Source organism: Aphanomyces astaci (genome assembly GCF_000520075.1).
Source record: "Aphanomyces astaci strain APO3 unplaced genomic scaffold supercont1.10, whole genome shotgun sequence".
NCBI classification, from domain to species: domain Eukaryota; phylum Oomycota; class Saprolegniomycetes; order Saprolegniales; family Verrucalvaceae; genus Aphanomyces; species Aphanomyces astaci.
This window is the reverse complement of record NW_009798273.1, coordinates 1,387,427-1,403,929: the sequence shown is the minus strand read 5'-3', so window position 1 is coordinate 1,403,929 and position 16,503 is coordinate 1,387,427. Positions and strand designations below refer to the sequence as shown.

At 43.9% G+C, this 16,503-nt stretch overlaps 3 protein-coding genes across 6 annotated transcripts; 2 read left to right on the top strand and 1 right to left on the bottom strand.

Moving 5' to 3' along the window:
- Positions 1–1,865: 1,865 nt before the first annotated feature.
- Positions 1,866–5,627, top strand: H257_05613 (hypothetical protein). 4 transcript variants are annotated; one of them, XM_009830543.1, is made up of 12 exons: positions 1,866–2,023; positions 2,079–2,172; positions 2,240–2,525; positions 2,966–3,198; positions 3,315–3,366; positions 3,481–3,533; positions 3,582–3,673; positions 3,749–3,872; positions 3,937–3,981; positions 4,172–4,275; positions 4,903–5,085; positions 5,144–5,627. In XM_009830543.1, the coding sequence occupies exons 1-12, from the start codon at positions 1,983–1,985 to the stop codon at positions 5,568–5,570; spliced, it is 1,734 nt and encodes a 577-aa protein (XP_009828845.1). In that variant the 5' UTR covers positions 1,866–1,982; the 3' UTR covers positions 5,571–5,627. The 4 variants fall into 4 exon arrangements, with proteins under 4 accessions (XP_009828845.1, XP_009828844.1, XP_009828846.1 ...); XM_009830542.1 differs by having other exon boundaries at positions 4,855–5,085; XM_009830544.1 differs by having other exon boundaries at positions 4,855–5,627.
- Positions 5,628–6,278: 651 nt separating this feature from the next.
- On the bottom strand, positions 6,279–11,275 carry H257_05612 (hypothetical protein). Its single transcript, XM_009830541.1, has 9 exons — positions 11,039–11,275; positions 10,791–10,994; positions 10,584–10,738; positions 9,476–9,704; positions 8,626–8,691; positions 8,185–8,548; positions 7,159–7,563; positions 6,597–6,859; positions 6,279–6,532 (listed from the first exon to the last, which is right to left on the bottom strand). The coding sequence occupies exons 1-9, from the start codon at positions 11,210–11,212 to the stop codon at positions 6,389–6,391; spliced, it is 2,004 nt and encodes a 667-aa protein (XP_009828843.1). The 5' UTR covers positions 11,213–11,275; the 3' UTR covers positions 6,279–6,388.
- A 707-nt stretch (positions 11,276–11,982) lies between these two features.
- H257_05611 (AGC/PKA protein kinase) lies at positions 11,983–16,254 on the top strand. The gene is made up of 7 exons (XM_009830540.1): positions 11,983–12,438; positions 12,548–12,869; positions 13,553–13,944; positions 14,639–15,169; positions 15,526–15,621; positions 15,702–15,847; positions 15,918–16,254. Exons 1-7 carry the CDS (start codon positions 12,019–12,021, stop codon positions 16,171–16,173), a joined length of 2,163 nt encoding a protein of 720 aa, XP_009828842.1. The 5' UTR covers positions 11,983–12,018; the 3' UTR covers positions 16,174–16,254.
- The last annotated feature ends 249 nt before the right edge of the window (positions 16,255–16,503 follow it).

The window sequence follows — 16,503 nt, the reverse complement described above, 5'->3', positions numbered from 1 at the left end:
TGGTCCAAGGACAAAACAGGTTGAAAGGAAGCACACTAGTTACTACTGGGGACGAAAATGCAAAGCAGTGGCCAAGGCTGCGAGTTGAAATCACTTGAGATCCGTAGTACTTACTGCATCTGTCGACATATATATGCAGGCAGTTCGTGTTGTGACACAGCTTATGTAAGGGTGCGTCTGGTAACATTTCAAAAATAATATTCCATTTTCTCGCAAAATGGGATCGTCTGGTAACATTTCAAAAATATTTTTCCATTTTCTTGAAAAATGGGATTAGCCCAAAATGCCATTTTCAAAATGGAGGTAAAAGGTCCATTTTGTAATATGGCGTTTTGGACTTCTTCAACGAGTACTGTAAATCCCACGTGGAATTATTGGATTTGCTTCCAGCAAGACATGTTTCAATTTTGATCAGATTTGTTGAATTCGGCCCTAAAATGGCGCTTTGGGCCTGAATATTGCAATATTTCCGGTTACCAGACGAACCCTTAACCAAAATGCCATTTTCAAAATGGAGGTAAAAGGTCTACTTTGTAATATGGCGTTTTGAACCTCTTTAACGAGTAAATCCCACTTGGAATTATTGGATTTGGGTTAAAACTCTTCGAACAAGACATGTTTCAAAATTGATCAGATTTGTTGAATTCGGCCCCAAAATGGGGTTTTGGGGCTGAATATTGCAATATTTCCGGTTACCAGACACACCCTAAACTAACGATATACTTGAATACTAGTACTACGTAGTACTTTAGCGAGTCGGTCGATCTATTAAACGGTAGAATTTAACCCCGATAAAATAGATTGCAACTACTCTTCAAGGCGATAGCAGTGGTGGTGGCCATCGTGCCCCAGAATGCAAGCGTCACCTCGTGGGCGGTCGAAAATCGGCTTGCAGGGCCATGCCGACGGCATGGGGTCGCATTTGGCGTTCTCGTCCAGCACCACGCGGCACGTGCCGTCGCGAAGCAGAGTGCGTTCGGGGCTGTAGCAGGTCAGCCCCACAGGACACTCGCTCGTTCTGGAGCAACGCTGGCCGCAACGAGCAGACGACGCTGCCGTCATGACCCCCCCCACCATCATGACGATCGAGGAGAATCGAACCATGTCAAGGAAAAGGCGAACGAAAGAGCCGTCGGGGAGGTTCTTGAGAGGTCGAGACTGTCACCTCGTCGCAGCTTGTTCCAAAACATATATCTATCTTCGCCCATCTTCCTTGCAATAATACTATTAATATATTTCGAAGTATATATATCTGTGTACTACTTTCACCAGTTGAACCAAAATACTTCTATAGGTTGTAACCTCAGTTTAAGCCAGGATATAATTCAGAATATACGAAGTACAAGGTACTACTGTATGGCCGATACCACGAGGGCACAGTGATGGTTTTGGCGCATTGTGAAATGGCAACTGACGACTAAGACGAGCCGTTCATATAATTATATGGATTTGATCACTGTCAATTTGATGAATACGTATATTTCATGTAGTTCTAGCCAATCAAATAGAGTTAACGACTAATTTAAACCAATCATCGAGGGGGAGTACTGAAAGTGGCACGGTGATGTGGTTTCGGCCCACTGAAACTACACCTGAGCTAACTGAAATGGCAACTCACGACTAAGACGAGCCGTTCATAATTGTACTCCGGAGTATGAATTTGACCACTGTCAATTTGATAAATACGTATATTTGTGTAGTTCTAGCCAATCAAATAGAACTAACGACTAATTTAAACCAATCATCGAGGGTGTAGGTGTTGGTTTACTGTAGGTGTTTAGTGTCATTCAGACCAGCACTCTTCAAATACCATCACTCTGATCTGTTTTAGGTACCCCCCCTACCCATTGTGATATTTCCGGGACCCGTAATTGTCTATCCACAAGAAAACGCTCACGTGGCGGTGTGCGGTCGAGTCCAAGCAACAGAAATCGCGCAATCACCGCCTCACTCCCGTCTCAGCCTTGAATCCTCGCATCGTCATGCGCGTGGCTCAGTTGAAGGCACCGACAAACGATGCATGGTACTTCCGCTAGAGACCACAGCATGGCAACCACTGACGCGTGTCACGACTATAGGCATTCGGACCCAGGAGGGTTTGACAGCGGTGACCTTGGCAGCGTGAGCGTGTTTGTCCAGATGCATCGCATGAACGATCCCCGGGAACGCAAGGTACGTCTCTCTCTCTCTCCGTCCACCATCGGGACAAGGGAGTCATGATGCTGGGCTCTTCTCACAGATCAAGCTGGTGATGAAGCCTTGGGCATGCGTCAAAGACATGAAGGACCGCCTGCAAGCCATGTTCGGCATCCCCACGGCAGCGCAGCAACTGTACTACAAGGGCACGGAGCTCGCCAACCCGCGCAACTTGGTGCAGTGCGGACTCTATGCAGACAAGGTCGTAGTGGACCTTGTGCTGTCGGCAAACGGCCGCCAGAATCGCGCCAACATGTTCACGATCCATCCCTACGGCAACCACGTGTTTCCACGGTCCATCATGAAGGCCGCCCACTTGGCAATGCAAGGTCATCAATGTATAAGACGCTATGGCCACAATATGAATCCCTCTGTACCAACCAGTGAAAAAATATATTTATATATCTACATATGTATGAATGCATGTTGATATGAATATAATTTCGACTAGTAGTTGATATATCTGTGCACTATACTGCACGTACATATGCTGCTGTATAGCCGTATAGGTATAAATATATATCCCTACACTATATAAGCTGCTATCTGTCCTTAAATATATATGTATACATATATGTATATTCTATATAATTCTATATATATACCCGCCGAACACGTGGAGGTTGTATCTATTCTGCCTCAATAGGTTTTATATTCCTATTGAATTCCTATACAACAAGCAATGGGGTCGTTATTTCCTTGTCTACCCGAATATTCTGATGTAAATACCCGTGAAACTTAATATCACGTTGCTGTATGTATTCCACAGGACTAGCTTTGGGCTTTACCCCTGAACTGGCCATGGATGGCACCGGCGGCACATACTTCCTAAAAGACCCAGCGCAGCGCAAAATCGTGTGCTTCAAGCCTCAGAACGAAGAGCCTTTCGGTCCGTGTAACCCACGGGGCTTCGTGGGGTCGCTGGGGGAAGCGGGTTTTCGCAAGGGCGTGCTGAGTGGCGAAGCATGTGAGCGGGAAGTGGCTGCTTTCTTGCTTGACAAGGTATATATATATATATAATATTCCACTAGCATATATATGGCAAGAATTGAACGAGTTAGCAGACATAAGAGAGTTGGAATATGTATTTTCCAACTTGATCTTACATTCATTGGTAGGATCATTTTGCCAGCGTTCCTGCTACGACGTTGGCAGAAATCAAACACCCTGGTACGGAAAAATATTTTTTCTATATATATATATATATTATATATATATATATATACCTTGTGCCGCCATATTTTTCGGTTACGTGAGACTTGTACTTTAATGCTGCCTTGTTAGCGTTTAAAAACAGCGACAGTGGCAACGTCGTGTACAAGATGGGCAGTTTGCAGGTACAGTTGTATATATATATATATATATATATTAAAATATATCTGTAGGAATTTGTGCGACACGACGACGTGGCCAGCGATCTGTCACCGAGTCTGTTTACACCGCACCAAGTCCACAAAATAGTCCTCTTGGACATGCGGTAACTATATAAATATATATAATAAAATATTATATATTTGACATTCCACTTTGATTGTTAATATTACTTGAATAGATTGGTCAACACAGATAGAAACGATGGAAATCTCCTGGTGCGACGTCGGCGGCTGCCGGACGGCAAAGCCGAGCACGAGCTCATTCCGATCGATCACGGGTACAGCATCCCCGACACCATCGAGGTATGGCCTAGTACTACTAGCGTTTCGGTAGTACTACTACTAGTACTTGACCATGTGATTGTAGATTGCGTGGTGCGACTGGTGCTGGTACAATTGGCCCCAGCTCAAGGTACTAAAGTAGGACTACTATAAAGTAATACCTCTGATTTCAATTCCAACTTTATCTTATCAATTTATTTTTGACAAATTGAAAGGATTTCAATAACATTTGAAAGCTTGGTATTCAGGCTTTCGTACTTGAGAACGGAGTAGTTATAGTATCTATTTAACACTTGGTGTACGTATATATATATATGTAGGTGCCGCTGAGCGATGTCGACAGGCAGTACATTCTGAACCTGAACGTCGAGCTCGAGATTCAAAACGTGCTAACTCATGTGCCATTGCGACCGGCTTGTCGAAGGTACGTTATTCTAGAGTGGGCACATTTTGTCCAATAAATATATGATTGCGTTTAGAAGCCAACATTTGGATATATATATATATATATATATATAGTTGTGCTGCTTTCCAACTCGATCGGTCGATTTTTATTTTGGTGTACTGCACCATTTGTGTCGTCACCGTCCGTTCACACGAATATATTTCATTTCGATATTGTTCAAGATTGCGTTTGATTGGCTACTTGATTTCTGTTGTGGGTTTTGATTGGTCAATGCAGAGCCAGTTCGAGTTTCGACGTATCCAATTTGATCATAATGCTACATGTGTTATCCTGGCATACATACATATATATGATGAGGAGTATTGTGGTATATTCGATACGAATTTCCAGACCCCGTCGAATCGAATCACAAATCATCAACATTATTGGCTAATCCATTTTTGAGTGGCTTTGATTGGCTCGAAAGGTCAAGTATTTTCAACCAATCACAACTCCACCGTGATATTCAATATTGATTAGACAAACCATGCGATTTATTTTTATTGCAATATATATTATATTATTGATTCATATGAAAAACGTGGTTGTATGCAATAGAAACCTCCGAGTGGCGGGATTATTGGTTGAAAAGGGGGTGCGCCGTAGGGTATTGCTGTACGATTTGGCCAGAATCATGTGTCGAGATGACATGGACACGCCCTCTACCCTCGAGAACCTCGTACATGTGGCCATGACCCATGCTTTGGAGCTGCACCCGGTGCCGCCACCCATCGTCGTCGATCAAGTGTATCCTAGTACGCTTCCTAGTACTACTACTAGTACTACCTCGTACGTGGGTTCGAGTTGTGTTGCTATATAGGATCTAACAATCCTACTACTACTATAGAGTGAGCAGTAATAACAACGTTCCAGTGGCCGCCGCCTCTCCCGCGGCGCTTCGCATCATCACGACAGCGCCACCGAATCCTTTGAACCAGGAAGATCACCATGAATTCGACAGCCTCAAGTCACCCCTGGGGTTTTGGGCATCGCTCGATCCGTTTGATATCCCGGCGTCCTCTGTACCGATGAGCCCGACATGCTTCACCAGCCCCCGACATCATGTCGAGAGTCTGCCGTCATGGGAGCAGCTCTGCCAAGGCTTCCACGCAGATGCCCAGCAAGTGTTTAAGCCGACAACTACCCCCAAGTATCATCATCTACAGGGACGCCCGTTGGGTGCGCGGGAAGAGAAGCTGTTCTTTCGATGGCTCGATCACTTGATCGAGGACGAGCTCCGCGCCATCCTCGATAGATATGCCAAGAACCTGTAGCACCAACAATAGCTAGCTAGCTTCGTACTAATCAACCATTCTCATGAGTACAACCCAGTCGATGTGTTTACTGCTCGAAATATTAATATATCCAAAAATCAACACACATCCAATCGACCGCCAAGAGGCCTGTGTACCGTTCACATGAATTTCAGTAGTGTTATGCGTAGTACAGTACACATAATACTATTGATATTTACAAAACCATACTATATACTATTAATAGTACTTACTACTAGGTCGTAAATGTACTTAGTAACATACATTTGCACTGGGTTGACTGGGAATAAAACTATTAATAGTACAGTGTATGTACATACTGCTATACGAGGGACTTGATAATCACCTCAACCAGTTGTTGTGCTTTCGAGTGAAATTTCATTGTGTTGTGGTGTTGAAATTTAAATCGATTTGATTGGCTACCTCAGATGAGCTCAAAATTATTAGCCAATCAAAACCATCTCAATGAAATTCAACCAATCAGATCGATTGTGGATCGGTTTGGTTGATTCGATTGCACCCTCTCCCCAAATTTGTATCAAATCGACAATATATTAATAATATTATCTGAATCGATCATATGATTGTATGAGAGCAGAAAGAGAGCATCGTCATATACGACGACGGTATAGTGTAGAGCTAGCTAGCTACTCCTAAATTCCTTCGTAGTAATACTCCTAAAAGACTCGGTGAAAACCTTCGATCTGGGGATTTTTTTTGCAAGTTACTGTGCAAACATATGTAGTTCCATTGATTTCACGTCGAGTGCATTGGATACAGTAGTAGTTACTAGTATTACTAGTATATATCGGAGTTGTTTAGGCGGTAGCCGTGACAGGGTCGTCGGCCGGCGGCGGCGGTACGTCCAGCACCAACAAGCATGGCGCTTCGACTGTTTTGAGCATCCCGAGGTGGTGCATGGCCTTGAGCTTGTTCTTGGCGCGGCGCCATTTGGCCGCTGTCTACATGTCGCATATCCCCCATGTCACATATTCCCCATGTGACAAAGGGCGTGTGGTTTTTTACCGTCAGGTTAGCGTGGAGGCGAAAGCTTTCTAGGAACTCGTTGATGTTGATTGCATTGTCCTTGGTAAAGTCGAGCACCGACATGAGCTGACTGGGGTGCTCAAATGGCAGCATATCTCGCGGCAAATGCTGGTTGAGCACATCCAGAGCGGCTTGAAACTCGTCCATAGTAATCACGCCATTGCCGTCCTTGTCAATTGTATGGAATAGCATCTCAAGGCGTTCGCGGTGTCGGTACAAGTTGTTCATTGCTGCTTTGTCGCCTACATATATATTATATATCAAATTATCCCAACCTCAATATACTAGTAGTACTACTACGACTAAAGAAAAAATAATTAGAATAATTCTTTCATGTAGAAATATGTCTATAATAAACATATCAGATATTTATAAATAAATAATGATTTGACTACTGTACTACAGCGTCAAAATACTCTTTCAAACGTCATCCTACTGCATACATACATTCACACTAACAACTCGCCCCCCATTTCTCATAGGGCGATGGATACACTCGAATTTGGGGACCAAGCTAGTAGCAGTCTAGTACTACTAGTACCTCCAGCAGCCGCCATCGACGCCGAAGCTTGGTACCGATCCAAGAAGGCCACGTACGCCACACTCCCATCCTTTTCGACGGACGTGACGAGCGGCTGCAGCGCCGCCCAGTCCACCGCCATGTGCAAGGTCGATTCCATGAGTTGCTGCCACACTTGCGCAGACACGAGTCCTCGTCCATCCACGTCTGCTGCTTCAAACGCCGACAGCAGCAGTTCGCGCGAGTCCAAAATGACACTGTAGAGGCCGTCGAGATTGGACCCGACAAAGTCATGATCGGAAGCCGACGCCCGGTACTGGGCAAATGAAGGCGGAAGGTTTACACCGCTTGGGATGTGCATGATGGCGCCCATGTTGCTGGCTTTGGTGTAGTTGGACGCGGAGAACAATGTTACTAGCATGCCCGCTATACAAATCCCAACATGATGACAAACACATACTAGTAGCAACGATTAAACTCGCAATCGGGGTCTCCCATATCGAAGTATTTGGCAACAGAGTCGAGAATATCGAGTTGTGAGTTCGATTAACGGTTAACTATACTAATCCATGATTGGTTGACATTTCTCGTAGGTGAAGGTTGATTGGTTAGGACATTTTCAAATAGTATATTTGCCAAATCATATTCGATTCTAATCGCAAGTCCAAAATTGGAACGGATTTGACAATATAATATTATTGGAAACATCAACATCAAAATACGTGCCCTTTATATTTGTAACCAAGCCGCCACATCCACACAAACAGTTGGGTGAATAAACAACACCGTTCCATACAAAATCCAAGTGTATTACGTGGCAACACAGAATCAAACACAGTAGCAACTTAAACCCACGGGTGTAACAGAGATCGTCCGACGTTTCTCGTTAATATACAAAGCACTCAAAACCACGAAAAGAACCTATTACATAGGTTTCTACATTGATTATTCAACACGATCTATATATTTGAACGACATAATACATATATGATATACAACTCCCAAGGTGAAAGCTTTTATATGACAACACACAAGGGAAAAGCCTACCCTTTTCGCCATACGGGTACGCGTACCCCAATGGCGCACACTCGTGGGAGCGCACAATCAGCGCCAATCGATTCGTCTGCATGAACCGCTTCGTGATGTCTGGACCAAAGTCGATGCCGGCGCCGCGCGGACTCTCGTCGAAGCCAGGCTGGACCCGCGGGTCGCTCCACACGATGTCGCTGATGATTTGCATATTTTTGTCTCGCCTGGTCAAGCGGGGAGTCGCCTTCATGTACTTGTTGGTGTGGCGTAGCCCGTCGAATTCAAAGCGCGGAATGTCGAGCAAATCGTGTAATTTCACGTTTTGGCGTGGCACCCCCCCATGCAGAATTAGCACGCGGCGGTCTTGGAGCACGGTGCCAAGCTACGGAATATTATATATATATATATACAGACGGATCAGAGATATGCAATGGACGCGTGGATATGTACTTGACATACCGGGAGGTACCGAAAGCAATGGCAAAACAAACTAAACACTTCGTCGTCGTACTTTTCGATGCATTCCTACCATCACCAGCCACGAGTGAGTTTCTTTTGATATTGTGTCGATATATATATATAATTGCTCTTTGTTTTTGCTTGAATTTGTCGTACAAATATATATAATCCGATTTATTCTTGTGCAAATTCATCTGATGTATCATTGTGTATGATGGGATAATATATATATATATATCATCCAATATAATCGTTTGTAGGATATATTCAAGCAAAGAAAAGTCCCATCAAACGACAAACCACCAGATCCAGTCATATTCATTCAACGGTCGGTTCATTGTATTATAAATTTGCTATTGTCAAAATCATTGAAATTTGTACTTTCAAGTAGAATGATCAAATCAAATAAATGTATTTTAGAATGAACTCCTAGCCAATTAAATTACAGTATTTGGAAATTTGAACCAATCATCGATCATTATACTTTGGGCCAACCAAAATATACATTTTTAAACAAGCATATCATACATTGATTAAACTAAAAATCTGACACAAATTGATCCTTGACAAAGCTAACAAGTCCATATTTCAGGGCAATAAAAAATTCCAATTCTGCGCGATTCGTAACACCGATCACACGAATCTTGCCTCGAAATTCCAGTAGATTTCCCTATTCCGCAGAAAGCGCGAAGTAAACAAAGGAGAAAAAAGGATGTAGCCAATCAGCGAGAAGAAAATTTAGAGTGACCAATCGGATTGATTCGTGATCTGGGTTTTGGTCTCGATTGAATGAGGTTTCGACATTCGTACCCAATCAATAAAATATATATATATATATATATATATATACCTTTTGAAACCCAAACTTTTGTGTGACAGCGCGGTCTTCGTGGTTGCCGCGGTTCAAAAATACAGCGTGGGGGTACAAAATGGCAAACCCAAACAGCACCAAACACACTTCGACGCTCGATTTGCCTCGATCGACGAAGTCCCCATTGAACACGTACGGATTCTCGGCCGACGGGACGCCGTTTTCCCTTAAAATCAGCAGCAAATCGTCCAATTGTCCATGTAAATCGCTACAAAATGCCCAAAATAACACCTTAACCCACCACCACCACGTGATGTTTAGGTTAACTAATCCACATAAAGATATGTATAATATTCAACATAGTATTGTCCAATTTCGACGTCCCAGTAGAATCGACTCGAGTTTGGCCAATGAACTTTAGAATGATGTAGCCAATCAAATTATATTTTTTTTATCTATTTGAACCAATCCATGATGCCCCAAGTAAACACGTATATATTTGTATCCAATACATGGAAGAAGCTTAAAATCTGACTTGTCAAATCGATTCTCGAATCAGCTGTTACGTTCAAATTTCGGCGAAACGGACAATAGCAACCGACGAAAATTTCATATTGTTTATGTTTATTCTAAACTTTAACGACATGGGGAATAAACGAATCGACACAACCAAATAAACGTACACAAGACTCATCGGAAGAAGGATTTAGCCAATCCGATTGCAGGAAACCGACGTTAGCATATACTCATATAATTAGTGTGTGGATTATATTAGTGTGATTACAATCACCATAGGACGTTACATAGATGAAAACTTCAGTACAAAGAACCCGATCGATAGGTTTGGCGAAATAGCAGAAAAAGTCAAAATTTTGGGGTAAAAGAAAGACAATATCTAATTTTAGTGGAGGGGCTAAATATATATATATATATTATATAGACCCTCCACTAAATATATATATATATATATATATATATATATATATTTATTATATATAGACCCTCCACTAAATATATATATATATATATATATATATATATATATTTATTATATATAGACCCTCCACTAAATATATATATATATATATTATGCATATAGACTAAAGAGAGATATTGTCTTTCTTTATGATATATATATATGTCATACCCAACAATTGTAATGTGCTTGGCTGGGGCCACGTTGATCAAGTGCAGGTTTTGGTACGATTGGAAAAGTGATGCGGCTTGGCGGAGCAATTGCATCACGTATTCCTTGTGTAGCTTGGCTTGGCGCTTATAACTGTCGATTAGATCCAGCATATTCTAATGCAAACACGTGAGACATACAAGTATGGGGACGGAGCGGGTACAGTACTTGGAGGGTGAGCGTGTCGTCAAGGTGGACGCCCTTGTACATGTCGGTGATGTTGATCTTGGTCGTGGCGTCCGATAAGAAGTCGTCCAAACTGCGCTCGGGCTTTGACGCATCCGTGGCCGGCATGTGGTCGTGGAGTGCTTGCAAGAACCGCTGAAGGCCGAATGCCGCCGCCTCTTCGCGGTTCTCCAGATCGTTGAACAGCTACATAGTGGTGATGACATGGAACGTTTGATGAAGTAACATACCTTCCACTGCGTGCCCATATCGTCTACTGGTGCAGAACTGGCGCCAGAGGAAGCCGTGAGGGATGGAGGTGCCGGCGCCGCGGCGGCCGGCGGGCCGCCGGCAGACACGAGTTGCGTGGCCGATGGTTTGGCTTTGTCGGTAGTTTGCGTAGCTTTTCCTTGTGAGTTGCCCATCGTCGTGCGAGTGCAGAAGTGGTCGAGCTCCCTGTCGTCGCCATCACGTACAGTGTAAAGGCGCCATCCGGATAAATTGTACCATTTGACGATTACTACTGTAACTTAGTAGGGTGCATACAAGGATGAAAGGCAAAAAGTGATTGTTTTCAACAATATTTTTGAAATTTAATGTTATTAATTACTACAGTTCTACATACTCCATATATTACAGTAATATTGCGATGGATTAATCTATTGCGACTCCTGTAATAACTGATAATGCTCTTGTAATAACTGATGGGAATATGGTGAATATATACTTCAAATTTGTATGGCACAATGGATTAAAAACGTTTTGAGAACGAGTGTCGGCCGGTTGTGAAATTTCACCTGTCGCAATACATATACACTGTACGGTACATGCATTCTGGATTTGAACGAAGATGCCATTCACACTCAATGACAGACCGTCATTCCACGCTTGATGTTTGACTCCACATACACTAGTATACGCATACTAGTAGTTCATGTCATACTCTAAGGGCGGTTATCGTTTAGTTTCGGGGGTATTAACAGTAACGTACTACGTACTTCGAAGTAGTACTTCATTGGTTGGCTACACATGGCAAGGAGTACCTGTGCAATAGATTGATATTATCCGGATCTTTATCCGTATATACTTTTGCCTGCAACGTGATTGGCCAGTCGGTATAAGCTCAATGCAAGAACGGTTACGGCCGGACTGTCCAAGTACTGTAACCGCTGCCCTACCAAAATAGGTTGTTCATCACAAAGTCGTTTCGCACCTCCGCGCAGCCAGGTCCATGGGTGCCGGAGCGTCCACGCAGGAAATGGCCGACCTTCGACTAGCGCTCGAAGAAAAGGAGGCGGAGATCATGCGATTGCAAGCACTGACCAAGTCGCTGGAAGCGTCTAAGGCGTCCGCCGAGGAGGCGGCGGCCAAGGCGACGCACGACTTGACCAAGTCCCACGAGATCTCCAAGGCCACACGTCCGAGCGTAGTGGGGCGCCCATCCTTGTCCAAAGGCGGCCCAGGGCATCCGCTCATCTCGCAGTCTCCGAGCACGACGTCGTTCGCGACGAGGGCGCACGAACGCAAGTCGGTGGACCCGGCCAAGAAGCGGCGCGTCGAAGTGTCGGCCGAAGTGATGCAAAAGGCCCCGACCAAGTACAAAAAAGTCGTGTACCCCAAGTCGGACGGGTCCAAGGAGCTCATTCTCAAAGTAACAACCTATTCACGCACAGTTCATTGTTCATTCCAGCACCAGAACCGCAAAAGCACATCATCTACACTGGCGTTTTCGACTGGTTTCATATCCAATTTTTTCGTAGGCGATTCAAAGCAACATCCTGTTTCAAGGGCTATCCCAAGGCGAACAATCTGACTGCGTCGACGCGTTCCAGTGCCGCGAACACGAAGCCGGAGTTGAAATCATCACGCAGGGCGACCAGGGAGAGAATTTCTACGTGGTGCAGTCCGGCACCCTCGATATCCTCGTGTCAGTTAAGACGAACCCGCCCATCAAGTTCGGGGCCCTCACCTCCGGCATGGGATTCGGAGAGCTAGCGCTGCTATGCAACACCCCCCGCGCCGCCACAATCAAGTCCAAGTCGTCGGTAGTGCTGTGGGCGCTGGATCGCAACGATTTCCGAGGTCACACCTTATGATTGCTATGATGATTTGGACTATGTTTCGTAATCGTGTATGCCAACCTGTTGCTTTCGACTTGTATGGATATATCTTGAGTATTTACAATATATATATATATATATATATTGTATATACTCAAGAATGTATATACATTCATATATTGCCAACCCTGGATGCATATATATATATATATATGTATATCGAATGGGTAATTGTATCATTTTTGAATCAAAACACACGTCTGATATTTATTACATTATAAGACCATATTTCATATTATAATGTACTGTACAATTTCTATAATGGTCTACCAGTAGGTCTTTCCGCAACAGAGGCACGTAGTTCGTATACATCAATAGTGTTGCGTACATATTTATTTCATTTTCGTCCCCTTGATTTCAGAAGCATCTACTGTAGACTTGCGTGCACCTATATATATATTTGTGAATTCGCTATAAACTTCCAAAACCCTGGTTTGTCAAATCAATCTTGAATCACGCCGGAGTTCTGTCTGATTGGTTGAATATACTTGTCCTTTCGAGCCAATCAAATCCACTCAAAAATGAATTAGCCAATAGCGTCGATTCGATTCGACGGGGTCTGGAAATCCGTATCGAATCCACAATAAATTGTGTCAACTTGTTGTGATTGGCATTTCTGTCGTCATGGCTGGTGTGTTTCTGTAGAGATTTGCACCACACATGAAGCAATGCGGCATGCCAAGGCCGTGGAATTCCTCCGCCAAGTCGAAGTGCTCAAGAAGCTCAGCTCGGCTGAGATCATCCGTGTGGCGGCGGCGATGCAGTGGGAAGAGTACGAGTCCAACACTGTTATATTCCGAGAAGGCGAGATGGGCGAGCATTTCTACGTCATCACGTCTGGGGAGGTCCAAGTCACCAAGCTCAACGCGGCCACCGAAGTCGACGAGTTTGTCAGGGTCATGTCCAGCGGCGACCACTTTGGGGAGCTAGCGCTGCTCAAGGACGACACAAGGAGTGCCACGTGTGTATCGACGACCGATGTGCAGCTGCTCGTGCTGTCAAGAGATCATTTTAGTGCCATGCTCGGGTCGTTGCAGGTGCGAATCGATATATATTATATATATGCCACCACGAGGCATAGCTCGATGTTGTCCAAATATATATATGGTTGTTGGGTTTTGAAAATAATACGTACTATTATAAAAGAGTGTGTAATGTTGTTCGTACAGGAATACCATAGTAGTGAAATAATTGAATTTTATTTATCACACAATACCATAGCAGAATATTCAACATTATAACCTGAAACTAATTCAGCTTCAGCTTCTGGTAAATCAAACGGATGTCTATTAGTTTCAGCTAAAGATAAAACTCGATCAATTGTTGGAATAATATCGTGTGTGAATATTCGTTTAGCATAAGTTAAATAGTTATTCTTGGTGTTTTCAAATACTTGTATACAGTAGTAGCCTGTAGCTTCCAATGTTCAAACTTCACACTATCTCCACCGAGTGTGAAGATCATTGTGTTTACAGTGTCACATATTCCCCCCGTATGTCCTCCCAGCCAATGAATTGGAAAAAATACCTTTGGCTGAATCGTGTTTTCGAGTGCATGTCCCTATATATATATATATATATATATAAATTGTTGTGTGCAATTGTCGAGTATGTATATATATATATATATATATACAAGTGTCGGAGTAACGCTCTATCAACTAAACGCCCCGTTGTTGTATCTTTGACTCAACAAATATATGTGAAGAGTGTTGTCCATGTCTGGTGATAGGAACTCATGGATCGACCCGACGTGCCATTGCTGATTAGCTCGAAAAAGAGCTCAGTGTTGGACTTGTCCAGGGCAGCGAGCATCAAGTACAAGCTGGACATTCCTTTCGAGGACTTGGAGATCATGCACGCGCTCGGCAGCGGCGCGTTCGGGCGCGTCAAGCTCGTGCGCCACATGCAGACGGACCAGACATTCGCCCTCAAATGCCTCGTGAAGTCACACATTGTGGCCAACAACCTCAAGGATCACGTCGTGAATGAGAAGAAGGTCATGATGATGCTGGACCACCCGTTCATTCTCAAGCTACACCACACGTACAAGGACGATTTGTACGTGTACTTTTTGCTCGAACTGGCCCTCGGCGGCGAATTGTTTACGTTTCTGCGACGCCGTGAGCGGTTCGAAGAGACGGCCGCGAGGTTTTATGTGGCGTCCGTCGTGCTCGCATTTGAGCACATGCATCAAAAGATGATTGCGTACCGGGACTTGAAACCCGAAAACCTCATTTTGGACGCCAGTGGGTTCCTCAAGGTACACATGGCGTGGTGAATGTATATATATATATATATATATTGGACCTGTTATTTCAATATATATACATATATAGTTTGAACAGTGTTTCAATATAGGTCGAATATATGGATTGATTCAATATATATATATATATACACTGTTTCTGTATATATAGGATTGGGCAATGTATTATGAATGATAATAGTTAACTTGTCTGTGCTACCCATGTATCAATCATTGCATTGATTCCGCCTTTAAGCAAATGAAGCTATATATATTGAAACAGTTGATCAGCGAATATATGGATATATTGGCCAATCATCCATGCTGATTACGATAGTGGATATAATAGAAATATATGTGATGGATACTAGGTGGTGGATTTCGGACTGGCCAAGGTTGTGCCCGAACGCACGTGGACATTGTGTGGCACGCCAGACTATTTGGCGCCAGAAATCATCCTGAATCGAGTAAGTTGGACTTCTCGATCTATGACGTGGCAATCTGTGGTGTCGCGATGAAGAGTGATGGTCTTGTGGTGGTTGGGTAGGGCCACGACAAGGCGGTCGATTATTGGGCGTTGGGAGTGTTGATCTACGAGCTGATTGCCGGCACCGTGCCTTTCTTTGCGGACGATCCCATGCAAGTGTATTCGCTCGTCTTGACTGGGAACATCAAGTTTCCCGTGCATTTTAGGTACACAGCAATGTATATATTAAACATGGGTATTTACATTTAAGCGTTGCTAACAAAACGTTGGTTGTAGCCGGACGTGTATAGACTTGGTGCAGAAGCTACTGGCCCAGAACCCCGTGCGGAGACTTGGGAACCTCAAGCACGGCGTGGGGGATATCATTAACCACAGATGGTTCTCGGGCTACGACTGGGACGGCCTACTCAAGCACAAACTCACGCCGCCGATCATCCCCCAGCTCAAGAACAACATGGACTCGTCCAATTTTGAGCGGATAACCGACGAGCTCAAGGACGTGACCCCGTGTGCGTGGGACCCTGACTTTTAGAACATAGCATTAAACTATCTCGCGTGTAACATATGGCATCGTTCAGGCCTTCCCTGGCTTGACGAACGTTGTGTGCGTTCATCTGTTGGGGGTTCGTACGTACTAGTAAGGAATAGCATCAAAACGCTGTCGCACTTGCTACTGGGGTTTTGTCAAAAAAGAGACTCGGCCGATTTGAACGTTCAATCATATTTCATATTGGCAAGTCGATTCGAAATTGAAGTGTTTGGGTGCTCAATCGAAAGAGCAGAATAACCAAATAATTCGGCAGGCAATTGATATACGACCAATCAAAACCCAGAATTCAACTAGCCAATCAAATCCACTGTT

What these genes read in the sequence shown, in the direction of transcription:
- H257_05613 (XM_009830542.1), top strand. Translation starts at nt 1,983, where the DNA reads ATGCGCGTGGCTCAGTTGAAGGCACCGACAAACGATGCATG. An exon ending in ACGATCCCCGGGAACGCAAG is followed by an intron (nt 2,173 to 2,239) that starts GTACGTCTCTCT and finishes CTCTTCTCACAG; the next exon opens with ATCAAGCTGGTGATGAAGCC. An exon ending in ATAGTCCTCTTGGACATGCG is followed by an intron (nt 3,674 to 3,748) that starts GTAACTATATAA and finishes TTACTTGAATAG; the next exon opens with ATTGGTCAACACAGATAGAA.
- H257_05612 (XM_009830541.1), bottom strand. Translation starts at nt 11,212, where the DNA reads ATGGGCAACTCACAAGGAAAAGCTACGCAAACTACCGACAAAGCCAAA. An exon ending in ATTGCTTTCGGTACCTCCCG is followed by an intron (nt 8,549 to 8,625) that starts GTATGTCAAGTA and finishes AATATTCCGTAG; the next exon opens with CTTGGCACCGTGCTCCAAGA. An exon ending in GTACCCGTATGGCGAAAAGG is followed by an intron (nt 7,564 to 8,184) that starts GTAGGCTTTTCC and finishes GGATTTGTATAG; the next exon opens with CGGGCATGCTAGTAACATTG.
- H257_05611 (XM_009830540.1), top strand. Translation starts at nt 12,019, where the DNA reads ATGGGTGCCGGAGCGTCCACGCAGGAAATGGCCGACCTTCGACTAGCG. An exon ending in GGATCGCAACGATTTCCGAG is followed by an intron (nt 12,870 to 13,552) that starts GTCACACCTTAT and finishes GTGTTTCTGTAG; the next exon opens with AGATTTGCACCACACATGAA. An exon ending in AAGTTTCCCGTGCATTTTAG is followed by an intron (nt 15,848 to 15,917) that starts GTACACAGCAAT and finishes CGTTGGTTGTAG; the next exon opens with CCGGACGTGTATAGACTTGG.